We start from the raw sequence: 23,977 nt of genomic DNA, 5'->3' as shown, positions 1-23,977 counted from the left end.
AGATTAACTTAAGGTACTTCATTGCTGTGTTTTATACATAACACAAACAGTTGTGAAATCCTAATTGTAGCACAGTGATTTTCAGTCTCTTCCATCTTATGGCACACTGACAAGTTGCTAAAATTGTCAAGGCACAACATCTGTTTTTGAAAATTGACAAGGCACACCATGCTGCTGGTGGGGGGCTCACACCTCCATTGGCCCTACTAATAAATTACCCTCCGCCAAACTCCCGTGGCACCTGCAGACTGTGGCACACCAATGTGCCATGGCACACTGGTTGAAAATGGCTATTGTAGCACACTCAGTTTTGGGTATATTGTTGGACTGGAAAATCCACAGAATCTTTTTACTGTGTTCCATGAAGCATATCCTTCAATTTCTTACCTCCCCTTCCCCAGTGGGCTTAGTCAAGATACTCTGCTTGTATGAAAGGTAGCAAGCAGGAAGCTGTTGATGTGGTCCCCTTTTCCATATCTGAAAGAGGTCATCTTATTGACCATCCTGTGAACAGAATTTTCTAAAAATGTAGCAGAACTTTGGAAATGGTTTATTTTTGAACATTGATGGTTCCCAAGCATTGTCTGAAGCTGGATGGTACAGCAACTGAATAAGTCTGAGTCTGTTTACCACCTGGGTGCAAGACTTTCTGAGCTTCATTGAGGAAAGACGGAATATAAACAAAATGGGTAATGAATAGAAATTAATAGGGTATTTGAGCATATATGTAAACCACAACATTTCTTTGTGGTTGAAATCAAGCTGCAGTACTAACCTGTAGCATTGTAGCCACCATATAAAGAAACATGTACTTTAAGGGAAGATGCCCAAGGAAATGCAGCTTAGGAGACCTAATAATGTGTCAGCCTCTGTGATGAGATTCATCTGATTTTTCAGCTTTGTAATCTGATAATCTATTAATGTTTGTTTGTTTTGTATATATGCTTTTAAGAAAGCAATACTAGTTTTCCATAATTTCATTCTATGGCTTAAAGCAGCTTGTCTGTCTTAGTATACATCCATCTCTAAAAAACAAAAACAAAACCCACCTTGCTTCATTGCACATAACACCAGTGTAGGCAGTTATTTGGAGCTTGTTTTACTCAACATGGTTGGAAATGCTCAAGTTGGGTTTTATCTGCAATGAGAGGTTTAGAGCCCTGAGTACATGCATTCACTCAGGAGGAAGGTCTTTTCTTAGATACAGGGAGCACGAAACATCTTTCTGGGATCTACTCTGAATGTTATACTCTGAATGCTGCTCTGAATGCTGTAGCACAATGACAATAATTACTACTACTACTAGTGGCTACACCAGTAAGCTAGGCAAGAGCATAATCCTGAACATGGTTTTCAACTCCAAGGCTGAGCTTTCATGTTCCAAATCTACTTTTGATACACATGCAAATGCTGACTTAGCACTGTTTTGTGCTTACATAAGGAAGATCTGCAAATGTCCTTTGGTACTTTAAATCACTTTATATAAGCTGTGTGTCACTCTTCAGTTTAAATAAAAGAAAGGCCTAAGAGAAGGAATCTGAGCTGAGTAAAATAAGACATCCTGCTCTGTACAGAGTAGCAGATTTCACGCTGAGTGAGATTAGGGTGTTTGTGGTTGTGTTTTGTGCAGGCAAAAGTATTGTTGCCATAGGGGGAAAAGACCACTAGAGGTGCAGGAAAAAGCATTTAGTGAAACTGTTAAATAGGAACCTGTTATACATCACTTGCAAGCAGTGCAGAGCCAGTTTTTGGTGTGATAGTTAGAAATTTGGATCTGGGTTCAAATCTCTACTCCAAGCTGGGTGATTCTGGACCAGCTTCTTCACAGCGTTATCTGTTTCCCAGGGAAATTGGATTCCATTATTCATCCCATCTAGTGGCTGAATGCAGTATAGCTTCTATACCCTTGTTCCCAGACACTTAAAGGTGAACCCCAGCATCCACTGATTTCAGTATCCACTGTGGATTCTGGGGTGGAACCCCAGTGGGATACTGTGGTTCCACTGTATTTTCCCTTACTCAAGGAAACAATTGCATCTTTAGGATAAAACATCCCATCCTTCTTGGTCTCTGTGTGTTTTGTGCCCATAACAGCTTTCCTTTTGGGGCACAGAGCAGCTGTGTGGGAGGATGCAACTTTCAGTGGGGCTGTGGTACAGGGGAAAGGGGTTAACTCCATCTCCTTTTGCACTGTGGTCCAGACCTGCTATATGGAAATACGAACATTCATGTCATGTCATGTATAATTCAACCCCAGGCATCAACCCCAGTCACAGTTATTCTGTGACTTGATTTGTTGTTCATTTACAGCCAGTCAGTCAACAGTCAACAAAACCTTTTATTAGGCATAAACATTTGATAGGTGAGAACTCTGTACAGAAATCATAGAGAGTATAAACCTAAATAGTACACAAATATATAAGTGCATACCTATGCATTTACAGCCAGTCCTAACTCCCTGTGTAGCAATGCCAATGTGGTGTCTGCTGCATCCTGCAGTGCAGCTTTGGTCTCTGGAGAACTTCCCTGGGGGCAAGGGAACATTTGTTTCCTTGTCCTCAGGGAAGGCCTCTGCCAGCCCAGTGGGTTCAGCTGGACTTGCGACGGTAATATGGCTTGCATAAATCTGAGTGGGCTCATGAAGGTGAATCAGGCCCTGGAATGGTATTAGAAGTTGCAAGATGCTGAACCTGCCCTCTTTCTGGGCCAAATCTGCCTTCCTTCCTGCTCCCATCACCTCCTTCTTTCACTCCATTCCATCCCCTCCCTACCTCAACTGCCTGGGCCCACCTGCTGACATTGACAGGTGTTTCTTCTCCTTGGACTTGTGCCAGCTACAGAGCCTGCTGAGGTCCAAGGAGACCCATTGCGGAGCAGCAGACTTACAGTGGAGTAAGGGGAAATAATTTTCCTTTCCTTTCCAAAGCCTCCCAATCCAACCACTCCCCCCACTGTGTACAGTGTGCACCTTCTTGGCATGGCTGCATTGGCAGAGGGGAAGGATAAGATTGGGCTCTGAGTTTGCCTGATGTTTGCCCTTTTAGCCTAGTCAAGGTTTCTTCCTGCTATGGGAAAGACTCAAAGTATTGGACATTTGGGAATTTTGTCAGGATGTGATTGTGAAGTGGCAGCAATTGCTATGATGTCACTTTCACAGTAGCATTAGTCTCTTTCCGGAGTGATTCTTCCCAGGCTCTGGAAGCCGGCAGTTTGCGTGGGACATAGAAGTAGGGGTGGGAGAAGACAAAATGTAGCTTCTAAATGTGTGTGTTATAGCACATCATTCCATGGCAGCTGGATGCATGAGACCACTTCATTTCTAATGTGCTTAATGTGCTGCCCACCCATAGCCTTTGCTAAAGAAATGGGTGAGCTAGCAGCCTAGAATAGTGGTGCATTAAAACATTCTCTTCAGTACATAAACTGAATTCTAGCCACACCAGGGAACTTGGCCATAGTTTCTGAAAAAAAGAATGTGGGTTGGATGAGAGAATAGCTCTTTTTGCTTTGGGGCAGTAAAACTGCCTGCGTTCTACTTCAGTTTGCTGACATCGGGTCTCTGCATAAACTTCTACAAAACAAGTTTTGCATCTATTCCAGTTCCTTGTCAAGGCAGCAAATGTGTTTGAGCACTGTGAGATTAGCTGAGCCTTCTTTAGCCAAAGGGCATCACTCATCCTCCATTGGAGCTGAGAAGTTTTTTAAGTCTGGGCAAGAGCTTTGTTATGTCAAGAAGCATATAAAACACATTAACAGATGCGGCGCATGTCTTAAGAACCTCTATAATCTCTCTCTTGCTCTCTCTCTCTCACTCTGTCTGTGTGTGTCTTGGGTTCATTTGGTACTGGGAAAAGCTTGGGAAAGAAAGCAATGAATTTTAATTTGATTTTTGAGGACCATTCAACCTCCTCAGAGGAGGGATTTTTCAGACAGATGTTCTGGGCCTTATTGTGTACTGAGGAAGGAGTGCTTGGTTGAGCATACTGCATTTTTAGCCAAAATCTTAGTTAGAAACCATCCATTGTAGAGTGTTACTCCCCTGACTTTGAAGAAGCCAAGGCACATTCTAACAGAAAAAAATAAAGGGCTTGTAGTTTAATGGGGAAACAGTTGTTTAGGTTTTTTAATAGTTCCTACTGGAAACCAGTTTTTTTTTAACATCTTAGAAAGTTGAGTTTGCATATGTGTTGAGGAAGAGTAAGCCCCAAATCCTAGTTTTTAGGATTATCCTAAAAATCCAAGGCATGTCATAAAGTTACTGTTGAGTGAGTTTTTTTGTTCATTGGAAAAAATGCTTCATCTCATAGTGATTGGTATTCCTCTATTCTGGAAGCCTTCCCCTCGCTCTGAATAGACTCTGTTCACTTTGAATAACTTCATCCTGTAGCCAAATCTTTGTTCATGAGGAGATGTCTAGTTGACTGGGATCACCCATTGCTCCAATTCACTTCATTTGTTCTCAGTGACGTCATTGCATAACCAAATCTAGCTAGCTATATAACATCATCCCACTCAACATGAGATTATCCATGTAACTAATCCAGGAAGTGGCAGCAGTAATTTTTGCCAGGAAGAGGCAAAAAGTGTCAGAAACATCAAAAAGTAAACAATGGCAGTGAGAGAGATGGTACTGAGGATTTTTTCAAGAAATACTCTCCCCCCACACACACATGCATACAAAAAGCGCTGCTTAGAGCCTGAAAACTGAAACAGAAGAATGTTGGATTTGGCTCTAGTTTAACACTACCTTTGTCACAGTCTTCTTGTATGAACTTGTGAACATCCCTGTCTGCCTTCCATGTAACAATGAGCTACATTCTTGAAAGCGTAAACCCAATAAACATTATAAATTTAATACATTGTACTAAATTTGAGGTAGCAGAAATGTTATAATTTGATGTAGGGCAAATGCAACTGAGAGTACTTAAAAGCTAGCACTTCTTCTTTGGGGGTAAACAATTTGAGGGGCAAGAAGCAAATTGTCTACATATAGTTATGTCTTTCTTATACCCAGAAGACACTATTGAAAATTGGAGTGAAGGATAGGTCTTGGTGCACAGGTCATGGTGCACAGACAAAAGTCTCAATAACTTTTTGAAAAAAATGCCCACTCATGACCTCTCCTATATGCAGCATTCTGTATCTTCCAGATAGAGTTAAATAAGGGGTTTTTTCTTCTTTTTTATCTGAAAACATTCTCTTGGATGCATTGCTATACAAGCTTATGTTGGTTTTATACAACTTACATTTTGAAAGAGCCATTTCTTCCCCAAAGAATCCTGGGAATTATCAGTACTGTACAAGCTCTGAGAATTCTCTTGGAGATCTCCAGTCTCCTTCTTTGGTTTCCTGGGGAGAGGAAGTGACTACAAAATGAGTTAAATCTAAATATAGGTATACTTTGAGTTTGACTCTGTGTACTTGCACATTGGATCTGTCTGCTGAAAAAATCTAAAAGTGGATGCTGTAACTTTTATGGTATCCTGTTTAGTGTTGGTGTCTGGTCCTGAAAAGAAAGCACTTTCTAGACATGCTTTGCCTTATTCCTCTGCAGATTGTTTGAAGTTTTGAATTTGTTCTTATTTAGACGTAAATGCAAAACAAACAAGACAAAACCCAACATAGATACTTCGTCCTTTATATTTGTGGTTGGGGAAGAACTGACTTTACCATTGAATGTTGAGCTAGGAGTATATAACATGATTTTGCAGAAATCACTTTTTAATTTGTTGATGATTTGTAATGAGCTGATGTCTCCCAGATGTGCAATCTACTCTCAGCCCATAATTTGAGTTGGAACTAACCCTGTATTTACTGCTTAGTGGACACTAATCTGCGGTACATCCACTAGATTTAGATTTATTCCTGTTTATGCAGTAACCAGACTGGGCTCCAATGATCATTGGCTTGTAATATGTGAAGAATTTAGGTCACAGGATTTTGCTGCATTATACTCTAAGAATATCCCATGTAAGTGGGATAATAATTGATGGATGGGAATGCAATCCCTGTCTGAGTGCGCTGAATGCTTTCTACAACTCTTGCAGTGGGCCTCAGCTAAATGCCAAAGGGGACATCCTTGTCTGGAACTTTGCTATTTAATAAATCTTATCTATTGCATTGTTTTATGTAGTAAAATATAGAACCAGTTATGTCCACACCTGCTAAGGAGAGAGGTTTATGAGACATGCCCTTTGTCCTTCTCAAACTCCCTGAGATTGGTGCAAGACCAATGTAGACATGACTCTTTTCAGTCCCCTAAACATCATTAGGACATTGAAATTATGTTACAGGCTCATGTGTTCCTCTTGCTTGTTTCTCTCCTCCTTTCTCTCTTTTCTAATGAACTCTAGTTCATGCTGAAAACCACTGTTTACAAAACCCACTTTTAAAAAAATTAACCATGGTTTCAAACTGTGGTTTGGCAAATGCTAAGGGAATGGATGTTTAAACTGGATAATGATCAGGACTTAGATATAGTAAGATCTTCAAATTTTTCCCAGTTGTACTGTTTCCTGAAACCAAGCCACTCAAGAGTGCAATATTTATATTCACTTACCTTTGCCTCCTTGAGAAAGGCGTTCACTGAACTGCGCTTTCAAACTATGCCAACTGCAGTTCTAGATGGCAGATATATGTCCATTCCCAGGCATTTGAGGCTTTGTATTTGCGGAGAAGGACAGATTGAAGATATTGCACATTACCTGCTTCATTGTCAGCTTTATCAAAATCCTAGGGTAAGATTTTTGGAGCTATTTTGGCTACCCTTCAAGGGGAGAACACACTTACGAAACTGTATTGGTTACTTTCCGATTGTGACCCATCGGTCACCTGTAGTGTGGCGTTGTTTGCTAAAGCTGCCAGAACTATTCGTGCCAACTACCTGGGGGAAATAGCGGTAGATTGTAAAGGAGATTCCTTAATATGATGGGTGTAGGAGCCTTTTGTGCTTGATTTTGACCTAATTTTATCATTGTTTGTATCTTGATGTATTTTTGGATTTATATGTTTTGTCTTATTGTGATGGCTATTAGCTAATACAATAAACAATCTTTTGAACTGTGGTTTGGAGCTAATTATGTTTAGTGAAAATGTTGGTGCAAGTACAGTGCTAGTCATGAGGGAGCTCTGAGAACACAAGGGATTGGAAGGGGAAGAGATTGAGGGAGCACACAAACCTGCAAAGCACTTCCAAACCATGGTTTGGAAATTATACTGGCCATAACCTTGTTTTGTGAACTTTACAGATAATTATTCAGGAGAGAATTCTGTGTTCTGCTGTTCTTCCCTTTCTCTCGCTGACCAGTTTACCACCTTTCTAATCACTGGTCTTTCCTAGGTGTCTAGTCCAGCTAAAATAACTGTGCTCCTGTTCTGGCACAGAAAGCTAGCACAATGTTATGGCAACTTGTTGCCTACCTTTTCTCCTCTCTTGTTCTGAAACTGAGAGAGCAACAGCTACAGTAATCATTGTACTGGGCCATCCACGTGGCCTTTGCCAGGCTTCACAGGTCTCTGTTACAGGTCTTTGCACCTGATGTGAAATGAAGTGTGTCTGGAGCGTCTGCCTCTGAGTCAATTATTTTAGTTCATTTCACCATGTCTTTTCCAATCACATCATGAGTTACCACTGTTATGAACAGTATAAATGTCAGATGCATTTTGAAAGTATTTTGCATTTATGTGAATACTTTTTAGTATTCATATATGCAATATGAAGCTCCCTTTGTTGCATGAATGTTTTGATGGAGTGGATTGCAGTCCACAAATGCTTGTGCAGAAATAAATTGCTTAGCCTTTAAAGTGCTACAAGACTCTATTGCTGTGTTTGTCTTTTTTATTGAGTCAGACTGTTTGGTCTGTCTAATCCAGGACTGTCTGCTCTCATCTGTGGTGGCTCTTGGGAAGAAAGAAAAAGTGAGAGGTTTGAAGTTAAAAGGCTGAGGTTATTACCATCTTGAGATTCAGAAACTTCTGGTTGGCGTTCTCTGGGCCAGTTTACATGTCACTTTGTCCCCCCCCCCCAAATATCAGGGAATAATTTGGCTTGTTACAAGTCAAATTGGACTTCATTCTATCCCAGTGACATCACTGAGGATATGTTGCAATCCGCTCACTACCCTAACCCCCCCATGAGTCTCTTTCCCACCTACTGATCTGGTGCTGTTCCATTATTTGGAGGAAGAGAGGGAGCTCTGACTTGGCCCTCCAGTGTCTGGAGCACACTGTGGCAGCAACTCAGGCACTAGTAACCTCAGGAAATCTAAATTTCTCAGTGCTGCTGATGTCTTGGTAGAAAGAAGGTGATTTGGAGGCTTGTGCGTGGATAGATGGAAGGATGAGAACTTGGACAATTATGAGAGTGGCAAAGCTGGAAAATAACTGGAGGGGGGCTCATAATGCTAATCTTTTGTATTTAAGGTATACATTGCAAATTCTGAAGTTCATGGTCTGAGCCAACAAAGCTTAGATCTTTAAAATAAAGTTAAAAATATTGACTGTCAGAAATAGGTGGGCATGTTTTCCATGGCTGTTGTCTATCCTTGGTTCAACAAAGTCCCAAATTGACTTTAGTAGATGTTCTCATAGCAAGATTCCACCTAGGATAGCTTCAGGCATTTGGCCTTGTTGGGTGCTGCCTGGGGGCCAATGTCCATCAGAGAGTCCACCTGATTGGGCTGACCTCTGTACTCTCAGTATTGGTTGCAGTGGGTAGCACCCAATGCACCATTGGGGGGGGGGCTTTGTTCCAGGGCCCCAGCAACATGGGGCTGACTGATTTTAAACTGTTGCCTACTACTATGTTTTCTAATGATTTACTGGGATGGAATTGAATTGGACATTAGTAGTGGTTTGTTGTGCAAAAATGCAATGACTAACTTAGTGTGTTTCACCTTCCTTTCCAGAGAGCAGAATTGACCTCTGATAAAGACCTGTATCTTGACAACAGTTCCATTGAAGAAGCATCAGGAGTCTATCCAATTGACGACGATGATTATACTTCTGGTTCAGGCTCAGGTAAGTTCATAAATACGTGTATTACACGTCAGTTGACATGTGTAATATAGTCCATAACCCACAAGTACAAGGTCAGAATCCAATCCTGTAGAATGCAGATCAATTTATCAGTTGAATACTTGTTGAAGCTGTAATGTTGTTTACATGAAATGCTAAGAACCACTCGTTTCTAAACACTAGTGTTGGTCTCATTTAGAGAGAGTGATCCTGGAGGGATTTGTAAAGGCAGGGGGTAAATTTGAGCAACCAAGATTATTATTATTATTATTATTATTATTATTATTATTATTATTATTATTATTATTATTATTAACAGTATTTATATACCGCTTTTCAACTAAATGTTCACAAAGCGGTTTACAGAGAAAAATCAAATAACTAGATGGCTCGCTGTCCCAAAAGGGCTCACAATCTAAAAAGATGCCAAGGAATACCAGCAGACAGCCACTAGAACAGACAGTGCTGGGGTGATGCAATTGTGGCTCATTGACTACACATTATAAATAGATAATGAACCACAGAAGTTCTGTTAATGAACATAGTTATGATTTTATATGCCTTTTGTGAACTTGGCATACATCAAGGGTCTCCAAAGCCCGGCCTGGGGCCAGATGCAACCCGCAGCCAGCTTCTGTCCAGCCCACAGCCAGTCTCTGATCCCCTGAGCCCTTCTGGCCCAGTTGACCAAACACAACCAGAGTTGTGCTTGTGGGATGAAAGAATAGGGGTCCATTTCAGTGTGTGCTTTATTTCTTGGACTGTGTTGGTGCTTGGAGAAATCCTCGGCATTTGAACCCATTCATTCAATTATTCATTCATCTAAGTTCTATCTCTAATGTATTAACTTAAATTTTATATTTAATTTTTTTTGGGCCCTTGACACGCTGTGCCAAATTTTGATCCGGCCCTTCGGCCGAAAAGTTTAGAGACCCCTGGCATACATCATAGCTACCAAGTACATTGTACTGAGTTGTGGGGTGGGGGGAATTGAAGTGGGAATGCTGACTGTATGGTGGGAAAAAACTGAAGCTTTCTGTCCCATTCTCCTACTTCCCCTGCCACCCCACCATGAAACTCATGGGCTTTTCTATAGTTATACCACTTCCTGCATTTTTCTGAAACTTCCTCTTGCAGAATGTAACTATTTTATGGAGTTTAGATGTGTGAATTTTAACATTGGCATTCTGTTGGATTTGTTAAATAAGATGGTAAGGTGGAGAGAGAATGAGACTGAAAAGGGATTTGGTGTTTGAATAGATCCAAACTGGGTAATTTCTTTAGATGTAAAACGATTGTACCATGCTGCTTGCCTTTTTTCCCCCTCTGCCTCCTGTGCAATTGGTTGGATGCTTCTGAGTAATGGAAAACTAAACCTAAGAAGCCAAGTGCTGCCAATACAAATAAAATGGAAATTAAATCAGTTGTGTAAATTGCAGTGAATGTTTAATGCCAGTGTAAAACAGTCACTATATAATAGAGTCTGATTCCTATCCAGTCCTTTTCTAACCTGATAAATTTCACAAAATAATCTTGGAACTTGTTGATTAGCCAGCACCTGAATAATTAAGAGCTAGTCTATACAAACTGCGAATCATGTGGTTGAACTGTTTCTTCAGACTACAAGAGGTGTGTGTGTGTGTGTATGTACAGGTTGAGTCTCCTTATTCACAAAGGTTTCGTTCCCTCAACTCATGTGGATGACAAAAATCGCATTAAAGCAAATCCATTTAAAAAACAATGTCCCTTTGCTAGGCAATTTAAAAACAGCCTTTCTGACCTTTGTGATATAAGACAGAATCATTAGGCAGAGAATCCATCAATCAGTCTTTCTCCAGGCACTTAGAAAGGCTTCACTCCTTGCCAGTGACCCCTCCCTTCAGCCAGAGCACAGTGCTGGGAAAGAATGCAAAGTGATTATCATTCTTCCACATGCTCAGGGGGGAAGGGAGGGTCACTTGCCTTGGAGTGAAGCTATTTTAAGTGCCTAGAGAGAGAATGATTGATGGATTGTCAGCCAGCTGCCCTCTCTCGCATTAACAAGGCTATTGTTAAATGACTTTTTTCCTTTAATTTTCCTTCTCATCACATTGAGATAAAACCGCAGGTGAAAAATCCATGGATAATTAGGTTATACCTGTACTTCCTTTTGAAAAATAAAAATCCCTATACATAGAAAACTAGCATATTGAGGTGAAGCCTTCAAGCTGATCTAAGGAAACTGCAGTACTTGCCCAATAAAACTGTCCTGATAGTTGCAAAAGATGTTTCTGTGAATGGTTTGTCATATTGAGGTTCGGTAATCTTTTGTATTCATTGATTGTATTCTCATCTTGGCAGTTCTGTAGCAATTTCAATTCTGTCCATCCCTTTATAGCCAGCCACCAAAGAGCTCTTCAGGTATTCTTTTGGAGAACTGTTTTGCTTTGAACATTGAACTTTCCACCCTCCCAATGCCATATCAGTAACAGCTTGTGAAAGCCCCTTTCTATATCAAAGTGCAGTTTGTGGCCCAGGAGTGAAGATCGTGTGTGAAAGGTGCAAGCCAAAAGTCCCCTTGAGTGTGTGGAAACAGAGGTGTGGCTTCAAATTATTTATCTTAAATTCTGTTCTTTAAAAAAGCAAATGGTGAGGATGGCTTCTAGAGAGGGTTCTTTCCAAAATGGCAGAAAATAAGCATGAGGGATCCTGCCGAGATACTTCAGAATAAGAGATCCGATTGTGATTCTTGCCTCTGATGGAGAGAGAAACACTTTGCCTTATCCAGGTGGAAATTTTGTGTGCCATTCCTGCATTTTTCCTAACATGAGGCAAGGCATGAACGGTAGGAGGGGTTTGCCTTAATTGTCCGCCTGTGGGACTTTGTAGAAGGATCCCATTGGCCATTGAAAAGTAGGATCCTGGACTAGTGGTACCTTTTGGTTCTTATTCAGCAGAACTCTTCTGATGTGACAGGTAACTGTAAATTCAACCATTGTATGGTAATGTGGAGATTGGGACTGTGACTCAGTCTAACATGTTTGTCACAGGCCTTCTCAAAAAGGATCTGCCCCATTCACGATGATGTCAGGAAAAAGTTTCACAGCTCTTACATTGCACCCCAAAATGTCTAGATCTCCATAGGCTTTATCTCATGTGACCCTTCCTGTAAACTCAGGTCAACAGGTGAAACTGCTTTGTATGTTGCTATCTCCAGAGGTTGACTAATGGCGTAGCAGAGCCTCTTTCATTGGTGATGCTCACTCTCTAGAACTTATTACCTAGGATGGTAATTACCTAGGATTGTTCTAGATTGTAGAAAGCTTGTCCCATGATGCTCGTGGGGGCAACTGCTTGGCACATTTTTATCTGTACACCTTGTTTTGATTTTGATGCTGCTGTTTTGACAATTTTGATGTGATGCTTGCTTGTTAATGATCTTTTTTGCAGTTTGCCCTGAGCTTGTTTGTTTTTGTGATGAACATGCTGCTCCTCAGGCCCAAGCATATACAGATTGATTTCCATTAATGTTCTTCGTATGCTCTAGGGGCTGAAGAAGAGGAAAATAATGCAGAGACAGTAACGCAATCTAGATTGGTTCCAAAAATGCTGCCAACGAGTGATGCACCCAGAACCGAGAGAACCACAGTGAAAACACAGACCAAGATACCCACACAAACAAAGGTGTGCATAGAAGGTTTATTTATATTTATACTAAGAATGATATTACAGTAGTGTAATATAGCCTTAAATGCCATTTGGTATATGCTTTAAGAGGATTTTTAGATTTAGTGCAAAACTGTGGATTTACCATAAAGATATCTCCTTTGATATTGTAGCAGTCTGTTAAGAGAACCGCAAAGCCTTTTTGTCCTGTTCTGAAATCAGGGAGGACCTACACTGGAGAAATGAGTCGAGTAATGATGTTTTTTTCATTTTTAAAAGTCTGCCTGACTTTTAAAAAAAAGAATTCAAAGTGGCTTACATCCTTGTGTCATGATATTAAGATAATAACATTTTAAAAGTCAGAAGAAAATTACATGGACTTTAGAAACCAAAAGATCATAATCCATCACAGTGCAGCAGGAACTCAAGAAATAACAGCCCATTAGAGTAAGAAAACTGCACATAATGAACAGGGATCACCAACTCAGGGCCCAATCCTATCAAATTTTCCAGTGCCGATGAAGCATCAAGGTTAGGTTAGGGAACAAACCCTTACTAGAGGAGGCCTCCATGACTACCCTCCCCCGCAGGATGCAATGTACACCCTGTTGGCATGGCTGCATTGGCTCTGGAAATTTGGATGTGCTGTCAATCAGTCCCAAAGATAGTCTTAAAGGAACCAGTTTTTGACCTGGCGTCTGAAAGGGGTGGGGATGTTTTTGTCACATAGGAGGTAACTGCTTTTAAATTACATAAGCAGTTTTATGTTTCCTGTTTTACATATGTATAGCTGAAAAATTTGCCACCAGAAGCTACCATCTTGCTGTTCTTGAGTTGTGTCAGATTGGCTATACCAAAGAACCTAGAACAGCACTTTTTAACATTTTTCATCTGATGGCATATTGACTAGGTGCTAAAATGGTCAAGGCACACCATCAGTTTTTTGACAATTGACAAGGCACACGGCACTACTAGAAGGGGGCTCACATCCCCCAATGGCCCTTCTAATCAATGACCCTACCCCAAATTCTTGTGGCACACATGCTGACCATTTGCGGCACAAATGTGCCGTGGCACACTGGTTGAAAATCGCTGACCTAGAAGCTGCAACCCTTTAGTGTGTTTCCATCTCCTTCATGGGCCATAATTCCTTTTAAATGTTGCTTCCATTTATGAATTTTGAACCTGTAAAATGTGTTGCATGTGACAGCGAAAATGCAAATCCTCAAAAGGAATGGTTTCTGAGAACATCCTTTAAAAATATATTCAAACCTGAATACTTGAAGACTAGATTGAAGGATAACTGGAAGCAGAAGTTAACTGCTTCCTGTTAACCTTTGATCTAGCAGCAACTGTTACCCTGCACATGCCTGATCTTGGAAGCTAAGCAGGGTCAGGCCTGGTTAGTACTTGGATGGGAGACAGCCTGGGAATACTGGGTGCTGTAGGCTTATACCATAGTCTTTCAAGACTGAAGGTTGCCAACGAGTCTTTTCAAACATTCAGGCTGCCAGCAGTTTGCTATAAGCTTGCAAGGTTATAGTGACTGTAAAAGCAAGAAACACTTTACCGTGGTAAGCTTTTAAATTATTGTAATGGGTGCAGGAAGGGGGCAAATCCATGGATACTGGATCCGCTGGTACAGAGGACCACCTGTACAAGGTAGAAAAATTTGGAAGGAGCTTCATCATTGAATTGTTCAGTAAGAAATTTGACCAATTATGTTCTTTCATATAAGTAAGCTAATCTTTGTAATGCAGAAGAACTCTAAGAGATATTACACTGAGGGTGCAATCCTAACTAACTTTCCAGCACTGGCATAGCTGTCTGTGCCAGTGGGGCATGTGCTGCATCCTGCAGTTGTGGAGCAGTAATGGAGGCCTCCTCAAGGTAGGGCAATGTTTGTTCCCTTACCTTGGAGTTGCATTGCCCTTATGTCAGTTCTGGAAAATTGGTTAGGATTGCTGCCTAAGAGCATTTTGAGGCTTCCAGCAACAAATGTGGAAACAGATTTTTTCCAGTCCCCCTGCCCAAAAAATTATTTTAAGGTTTCTAAGTAAACATAAAGTGTTGAACTGCAGTGCACAATAATATAGAACGTTAAACTGAGAATGTTAATACTTGTTAGTAGTTCTGTTTTGTCTGAGTTCACTCAGTGCAATTGTTTTTTTTTACCTCTTGTGCTCCAGTCACCCGAAGAGATTGATAAAAAGAAAATTCTCAAGCCTGATGAAAACAGAAATGCCAAGAATGAACCAAGTGAAGACACGGATGTATTAACTCAAAAACACTCAGAAAACCTTTTTCAGAGAACAGAAGTATTGGCAGGTGAGTGGAATGTATCAAGGATTCTATAGCTTCCTAAGGAGGAGGAAAAGTAGTGTAGGAGAGTCTGGTCCTCTCTATGAAAACGCACATTTTCATGTACTCACAGTCACATCTCATAGCCTCATTCTCCATGTGGAGATAGCAGTAGTGTTCACCATCAGGTGTGTACAGAAATCATTTATTTTGTATATTAAGAATAGCCCTGCTGGATCAGGAAAACATCACACCTTGACCAGCATCTTGTTTCCAAAAATGGCCCACCAGCTGCCTCCATGAAGCCCAGAAGCAGTAATTAGTCTACGGAACTCCTTGTCACATGATGTGGTGATGGCATCTGATCTAAATGCATTTAAAACGTAATTGGACAAATTTCTAGAAAAAAAGTGCATCAGATTATAAACTGTGATGGGCATGTGCAACTTCCTAGTTTTAGAAATAGGCTACCTTAGAATGCCAGGTGCAAGGGAGTAGCAACAATATGCAGGTATTTTGTTGTGTGCTCCCTGAGGCATTTCATGGGCCACTGTTAGATACAGGAAGCTGGACTAGATGGGCCTTTGGCCTGATCCACCAGGGCTCTTATTTTATCTTAAGCAGGAAATGAAGACATACCGCTACTCTTCCATTACACCCTTGCAACTGGTATTTAGTAGTGTGAACCGCCTTTGAGCTTGGAGGTAGCATACAGCCATCATAGGAAGACCGCGATACATTTGTCCTCAATGAATTTGTGTGATCCCTAGAGGTGTTTGAAAATGGTGTTTTTTTACTCAGAAGTAAGCCCATGTTCGGTAAGACTTGGGAACCAGTCCACTCCAACTCTCTAGTGCTGATGCAGCTGTGCAAATGGGGGGTGTGCTGCACACTGGGAGGGGGGTAGTCATGGAGACCTCCTTAAGGAAAGGGAATGTTTGTTCTCATACCTCAGAGCTGCAATGCAGTTGCTTCAGTACTGGGAAGTTGAATAGGATTGGACCCTAAGGCTGTAATCCATTTTACTCACCTGAAGGCACCTCTACTAATTCCATTTTAATCCCACCTGAGGTAGCAGCTATCACCATACCTTGTGATAGCAAATTCCTTAGATTACTTATGCACTACATGACGTCCTTACACCTGTTCATTCTAAATCTCCCATCCTCTTAAACCTTACATTTAAACGGGGTAGGAGATTTAGAATGAACAAGCGTAAGGACTTCTTTGTATAGTGCATAAGTAACCTAATTTAAACCTTATGTTTAAGTGTACCAACACATTTTCTTCTTGAAATTACCTTTTTTTTTTTTTTTGCATGAAGTGTTGAAAACCCAGTAAGGGCGCAATCCTAACCCTTATGTCAGTGCTTTCCAGCACTGGCATAGCGGTGCCAATGGGACATGTGCTGCATCCTGCAGTTGGGTGTCACTCACAGAGCCCTCCTCAACGTAAGGGAATGTTTGTTCCCTTACCTCAGAGCTGCATTGCCCTTCTGTCAGTGCTGGAAAGCACTAACATAAAGGGTCAGGATTGCGCCCTAAATCGTTTAATTTTCTCCAGAGAGATACCACTTGGAAACTATGCACTGTTCCTTGGCATCCTTCATGACATCACTTCCTGTTCTCTTGCTTTCTTTTTTTCACAGCGGTTATTGCTGGCGGAGTTATTGGCTTTCTCTTTGCAATCTTCCTTATCTTGCTCTTGGTTTATCGTATGAGGAAGAAGGATGAAGGCAGCTATGACCTCGGAGAACGCAAACCCTCCAGTGGTGCCTACCAGAAAGCACCTACTAAAGAGTTTTATGCATAAAACTCTTCCTTAGTGTCTCTGTTTAAGAGATCACTGAACTTTTTAAATAAAGCTTTTTTTTGCATAGAATAATGAAGAACCTTTTTTTCATTAAAGAGCCTTTAACGGCACCTTTATGATTTAAAAAAAACCCATTGTATTTAAAACTTTTCATGTATTCCTTTTAAGAAAATGTAAAGTAAAATCTTAACATTTTGCAGTGTTCTGTGAATAACAGTGGCAAGACATTATTTTATATAGCCATTGATGTTCACTGAATCATTTTGAAACGTTATGCATAAATGAAAAATGATTGTTTTATCCTATGGTTCAATGAAAGTTGTTTAATTTTTGTCAGCATGTCTGATTGATCTTACAAGTTAGTTTTTATTTCATTAATTTATCTGTTTCCAAAAAAAATAAAAATGCCTTCTTGTAGTTGTCATGGTGCAATTTGTCTTCGGATAACTCAGATTATGGTAACTCTTAGTGTAAATGTATTTTTTCAGCTATGTGAACTTTAACCTCCCAGTTTGTATAAATTTTAGTGTCAGAAATCCATTTTACACCTTGCTTTGTTTCTCCATGTTCCTGCAGCTTCATTGAAACTTATAGCAGCAAATTAATGTGTAAAATAGGACTATTACTGCAAGCAATGTAGTTGGACCCTTACAAAACAAATTATCTTTAAGGGAGATTTGCAGTAAGCTTCTGACAAGCCTACAAAAACCCAAAGACTCGTAACAGTATTCCAAGAGGTTGCTGCAAATTTCTATGGCCACTGTTTGTTAATTTCTTGCAATTTGAAGGTACGAGGAGGAATTTAAAAATTTTTTGTTCTTTTTTTTGTTCTTTAAAAAAATGCATTTAAGTTGTAAACGTCTTTTAAAGCCTTTGAAGTGCCTATGATTCTATGTAACTTGTTGCAGACTGGTGTTAATGAGTATATAACAGTAAAAAAAAGAAAAAGAAAATGTTGGTATTTTATAAGCACAGACAATTCTGGTAACTTTTGTAGTCTTACATGGATAGACATAAATTGTAATTTGGGAACATAAACACTACTGAATAAATCATGTGGCCTAATTCTGAGATATTTATTGTGCATCTTTTTTTGCTCCCTGTTGCCCATTGCCACCTCTGTGCATAATATCACAAATTGTATCTAGTACATGATAAGAGGTTCGTTGGAAATAAAGGCCCAAAAGGTGGCCAACAAGAGTTTCACAAAAGAAATTGCATTTAAGCCTCATTAAAATGTACATGTACCTAAAGTACTAACCCATATGAGCTTTTGTACAGCTCAAATTCACACACTTACAAAGTTTCAATTCTCCATGTGCTATACTGGCTTTTTAAAAAATACTTTTCACTGCCCCTTCAGACCAGCAATGTGGAAAAGTAACATCATTATTCCAGACCTGTCTGTCTCTGTGGAAAGGAGTACCTACAGCTTGGCCAGAACAGTGATTGTGTCTGGGAAAACTGTCTACAACTTCTTCAAGAAAAAGCAGCAGCAGACAATTTTGCCAAGAAGAAGCAGTGAATGGGAGTGGGAGGACTGCTTTCTTCTCTGCTTGCTTACTCCTCTCCTGTCACAAATGCAGGTCCACAATTCCAGCTGGGAGGGGAAATGATAGGAAGGAATGCTATGTTAAGCATCCTTCTTCCCACCTACCATGTTGTCAGCTGGCCATTGTTGTGTAGCTCCAGCCTTGGCCATGATGTTAACAGACTACAAAAGTGAAAGACTCTCTGACCTGTCCTTTGCTGTCTAGGTTAAGTTCAAGCCATGATTTGGCACTCATGATCTGAACCCTGTGCCCACATACTTCCAGCACCATCCCTACCCTCTGCTTCCTGTACCCTCTCATGGTTTAGCAGCAAACCAAAACTTCTAGGTTCAGATATAAATTTGAATTGAGAGGAAAAAATCAGGATGTGTGACAAGAGGAGGAACTGGAAGCATGCAAAAGCACAAGGATTGTTTACCTAAACATGGTTTAGTGTTGTAAAATGAACAGTGGGAGGAAAAGGGAGATGATGGGGTTTGATGAAAGAGCAAAGGTGGGTTAGAGAAACAGTTTACTGCTAGTAGATGACATAGAAAAGCAGAAGCAAAGCTGATCCCCAAGAAAGTTTTGTGAAACAAGTGTGTGTTCCAAAGAGGGGGTGAAACTAGTGGAACTAATATGTGGAAGAGCCATCCATGAAGCATTTCTTGCATCAAGGTGGAAAAGAAGAAGCCAGCTTGAAACAAAGAAAAGATGGGGAATTAGTTAAAATGGGGACACAAGTGTGATGAGGGAGGGTTTAAAAAACCTTCAAAAATGTAGTGTCACATTTTGGGAAGACACGCTAAATAGAAAAATAAACTATGAAAATATATTAAGGAAATGCTGAGATGCATTTAAATATAACAACATGGAGTTGGTGTTGTGAAAGGTGAAAAGTTAATACAGAGACTTGTATGAGAGAATATAGTTACAGTGACAGGGAAAATGGATTTTGTCAGACACAAAAGTCTGACATGGGACTGAGCAGTAGTCTAGACCAGGGGTGCCCAAACCCCGGCCCTGGGGCCACTTGCGGCCCTCAAGGACTCCAGCTCTCAGGGAGCCCCCAGTTTCCAATGAGCCTCTGGCCCTCCAGAGACCTGCTGGAGCACACGCTGGCCTGATGCAACTGCTCTCAGCATGATGGCCAACTGTTCGACCTCTCACGTGAGCTGTGGGACGAGGGCTCCCTCCACTGCTTGCTGTTTCACATCTGTGATGCAGCAGCGGCAGCAAAGACTGGCCTTTTATATGCAACACCTTTTATATGCCTTGAGCTATTGCAAGACCTTCATTCATTCATATAAGTTCCATCTAATATATTCATTTATGTAAATTTATTCAAATTTGAAATGTAAATTATTTTCCCGGTCCCTGACACAGTGTCAGAGAGATGATGTGGCCCTCCTGCCAAAAAGTTTGGACACCCCTGGTCTAGACTGTTTAGCCCTGTATGTTTGGAGGGAGCTGGTTTGGAAAATAGTAGCTATGGGGGCCCCCATCCAGGTGAGAGTTGCTGCAAGAAAGAGTTAATTTTCCCTCTCTTTCTATGTCATGGTTCTTGTCTGGATTAGGAGCCCCAACTGCTACTCTCTACCTAAAATAAAATCCACGAGGACCAAATGACCTGGTTAATCTGTGTTGAGATGGGCCTTGAAAAGGAGGGAAGAAGAGTGACAAGAAGGAAGAGCAAGGCAAAGCTGTTTGAGCAAGTGAAGATCCAAAGTCCATGTAAGTTAAAAATATCTTTTTCTGTTACACACCTTTTCATGAAATGTGTGCCCTTTATTTAATCAAAGTTTGGAATGGAAGGAAACTTAACATCTCATCATTTGGACTAGCAAAAACGTCCCACCCCCTTGCCAGTTGCTTAGAGCTTAAATGGAAAGTTTTCTGCTATATGATACTATTGAATTTTAAACGAAGACTCACTGAAGTACTTTAGTTCACTATTTTTGATTTGGGCACAAGCTGAGCAGTTTTAAACTGGTGTTTGGCAAGTATTACTTAATTGCACAATATGTTGCAAAGTTTAGCTCACAAAATAACAGCTGCTTTAAATAGCTGCACCAAGAATTAAAATTTTGGCAAAAGCTCTGAAACTCACCATGGGTATAAAATGCCAGAGTAAAGTCTGCCATGCCCAAACATAGCATTTCATTTGTATAGTCTGATGTCGTCTTCTACAAATTCCATATTGTTTATGGAACAGTAAACTTCTTAAAGGTGGAGCCATTAATTTAGTTAGCAGTCAGATATTCAGTGGAAGGGGTAACATTTCTGAATCCACATGCTTAGGATTGTGCTGTACATACATCCCACTGTGTTCGTTTACGGTCTAGTAAGTGTATTTCAGATTGCAGCCTTCGTCTTTTTTTCCAGAAACATTTGAAGAACCAACCTTTTGCTTTTGAATTTTAAACTTTAAAGACAATATGGATTCTATTCCTACTGTAAATGTTCTAGTGCATCTACACATTTAGGCCAATTGTGCTGCATGGTTTCTTGACAAAGGCCCAGTTCAGATGTGATGCTAAACCATGGTTAAACATCACAAGAATCTGATCTTGTGCTTATCACTCCTCTATCTCCTTCATGCACAAGAGATGAAAACTGAAGCCTTCCACTTGTGAACAAACCACAGTTCCCCCTTCTTATCTTGGACTCTGAATGGTGGATTTTTCAAAAGTGAATGTAGAACTCTGGAATTTTTCACACATGAAGGAGGTGAAAAGAGGAGGAGCCTATGGTTTGCCAAGACTTCTTATAGTAAATCATAGTTTTACAATATGTCTGAAGAGGGTCTGTATGTATTTTCCACTCCAATCTTTTTTTTGTTGTTGTTGTTGTTTGTTACAGGAAAGTATTATATACTATGAGATACTTTCTCATTCTATCCATGGAATGCAGATAGGGCTCAAGGGAAATAAAAACTTCTACTTCTGTACAGTGAAAAAGGTAAACGTAAGTACTATAGATACTGTTCTACCAGATTCCCAGTCCAAGCTCCTGGAGAACTATGTCCACTTTTAACTAATTACTTAGTTAACTAATAACTAATAAGTTAACTAAGTTAACTAATAACTTAGTGAGGTGGCTAAGTTTGCAGACGACACCAAACTTTTCCGAGTGGTGAAGACCAGAAGTGATTGTGAGGAGCTCCAGAAAGATCTCTCCAGAAAGATCTCTCCAGACTGGCAGAATGGGCAGCAAAATGGCAGATGCGCTTCAGTGTCAGTAAGTGTAAAGTCATGCACATTGGCCCAAAAAAATCAAAACTTTAGATATAGGCTGATGGGTTCTGAGCTGTCTGTGACAGATCAGGAGAGAGATCTTGGGGTGGTGGTGGACAGGTCGATGAAAGTGTCGACCCAATGTGCGGCAGCAGTGAAGAAGGCCAATTTTATGCTTGGGATAATTAGGAAGGGTATTGAGAACAAAATGGCTAGTATTATAATGCCGTTGTACAAATATATGGTAAAGCCACACCTGGAGTATTGTGTCCAGTTCTGGTTGCCACATCTCAAAAAAGACATAGTGGAAATGGAAAAGGTGCAAAAGAGAGCGACTAAGATGATTACGGGGCTGGGGCACTTTCCTTATGAGGAAAGGCTACGGCGTTTGGGCCTCTTCAGCCTAGAAAAGAGACGCTTGAGGGGGGACATGATTGAGACATACAAAATTATGCAGGGGATGGACAGAGTGGATAGGGAGATGCTCTTTACACTCTCACATAATACCAGAACCAGGGAACATCCACTAAAATTGAGTGTTGGGCGGGTTAGGACAGACAAAAGAAAATATTTCTTTACTCAGCGTGTGGTCGGTCTGTGGAACTCCTTGCCACAGGATGTGGTGCTGGCGTCTAACCTAGACGTCTTTAAAAGGGGATTGGACAAGTTTCTGGAGGAAAAATCCATTACGGGGTACAAGCCATGATGTGTATGCGCAACCTCCTGATTTTAGAAATGGGTTATGTCAGAATTCCAGATGCAAGGGAGGGCACCAGGATGAGGTCTCTTGTTATCTGGTGTGCTCCCTGGGGCATTTGGTGGGCCGCTGTGAGATACAGGAAGCTGGACTAGATGGGCCTATGGCCTGATCCAGTGGGGCTGTTCTTATGTTCTTATGTTAATTAGCTCCCCTTCTTTCCTCAAAAATGACCCTGGTTCTGCCCTGCAGTACTGCTAGACCCCACCACAACAAGAGTAGCTCACCTGTTTAACCTGCAGAGGTAACCTGTTTAACCTGCAGAGTTGTTAAACCTGTTTAACAACTCCTTCCTGCCAGCAGCCTCCCACCACTACAGCAGCCCCTTGGTCCTCAGCAGATCTGGGGCACAGCAGCCAAACACCAGTCTTAGTGTCTCCAGTACTTTCTGCTCCAGCAGCTTCCAAAGTCCATTCACACGTCAGTCTATTAGCCATCAATTTTTCAGTCCATTTCTCCAGTCTGTCTTTCCTCCTTCTGCTACCCACACCAAACTCTCCCTTCATCATGTGCTTTTATGCCTGATGGACCTATTGCCTTCAAGTGGCTGCAGCTGTGCAGCACACTCTCTGCTGGATGCCCAGGCCTTACCCTTAAAGGGGCCACTGGTGACACCACATGCTACCTCCTCACCAGATCTTCCGCGATTCCAATACAGATACTCACCTATAAGACGAGAAATTTCTGCCAATAAATCAAGCTTAGATCATCTCCTCACCTTACCTGCAATGTTTCTCAGGGGTCAGGGCTGTTCAGGCAGGTTGGGGTACCAGGAGAAGCAAGAGGACAATGCAGAGATAATTACAGGGCTATTAGTCTCCACCACAACTCCTCCAGGGCAAGTGGCAGCCAAAGTTAACCTCTTATTCCCCTCCTGAGAAAAAAAAAGTGAGCTCGGGTTCAAGGCTTCCATTTAAGTCAAGCAAGCCTCATTCTCTTTAGCAGACCTTTCTTCGTCCTCATTCCATTTTGCAAATGTGTTTGGCAGAGGTCTGGTTTTTAAAACACCAGGATGCAATCCTCATTTCCATTTAAAACAAAGTCCAAAGCTACAATTCAGTGCACCATTACTTAAGAATAACACCCACAGAAAGCAATGGGTCTGTTTCTAAGTAAATAGAACAGCTGTGTTTGCTCATGCTCATTCCTTGTTACTGTCTCTCCACTGTGAATTGAATTGCACACTCCCAGTTACATGTTATAAGTTGTATGTTATATGTAGAGCCTCTGGCTTAACCTACCAGGCACCTTAAAGAAGGATTTGATTGATGGTTCTGCTGGTATGTTGTTTATAGTACACTTACTGTAACAAGGTTGTAAACAGCAGAATTTAAAAAGTTAGTCAATAAAAATGTATCTTATGATTTTTTTACTAAATTTTAATAAATTAGAGACTGTACAGTTCTTAGGTAATTACTGGTAGGTTTATTTTTCAGGATATGGCCTTGGGTAAAATAAGACAGAACTATAGTCAGACATCTCCCCTTAGTTTAACCCCTGACTTATCCAAGGGTGATAGAAAATTCCATGTCTTTTGGCTTAAATCCTGCTCTCGACTTACCCGTGAGATCAACTTATATGGTGGTGTAGCTGATGATCATGTAGTGCGGTACGAAGCTCAAAATGATGCTCCAGAAGTGATGTCAGGACCAGAAGTGACATAATGCGTAGACTTTTTA

The 23,977-nt window shown here is 40.9% G+C and overlaps 1 protein-coding gene across 1 annotated transcript in view; it reads left to right on the top strand.

Annotated features, from left to right (window-relative positions):
* SDC2 (syndecan 2) overlaps positions 1–17,844 on the top strand; it is an 86,677-nt gene extending 68,833 nt beyond the window's left edge. The window contains exons 2-5 of the mRNA XM_066625221.1: positions 8,907–9,018; positions 12,542–12,678; positions 14,850–14,988; positions 16,610–17,844. Coding sequence (XP_066481318.1) covers positions 8,907–9,018; positions 12,542–12,678; positions 14,850–14,988; positions 16,610–16,773 — 552 coding nt within the window. The 3' untranslated portion in view covers positions 16,774–17,844. The remainder of the gene's footprint in view (positions 1–8,906; positions 9,019–12,541; positions 12,679–14,849; positions 14,989–16,609) is intronic.
* Positions 17,845–23,977: the final 6,133 nt, after the last annotated feature.

This window comes from Tiliqua scincoides, chromosome 4 (assembly GCF_035046505.1).
Source record: "Tiliqua scincoides isolate rTilSci1 chromosome 4, rTilSci1.hap2, whole genome shotgun sequence".
NCBI lineage: Eukaryota > Metazoa > Chordata > Lepidosauria > Squamata > Scincidae > Tiliqua > Tiliqua scincoides.
This window is presented reverse-complemented; position numbering and strand designations above follow the sequence as displayed.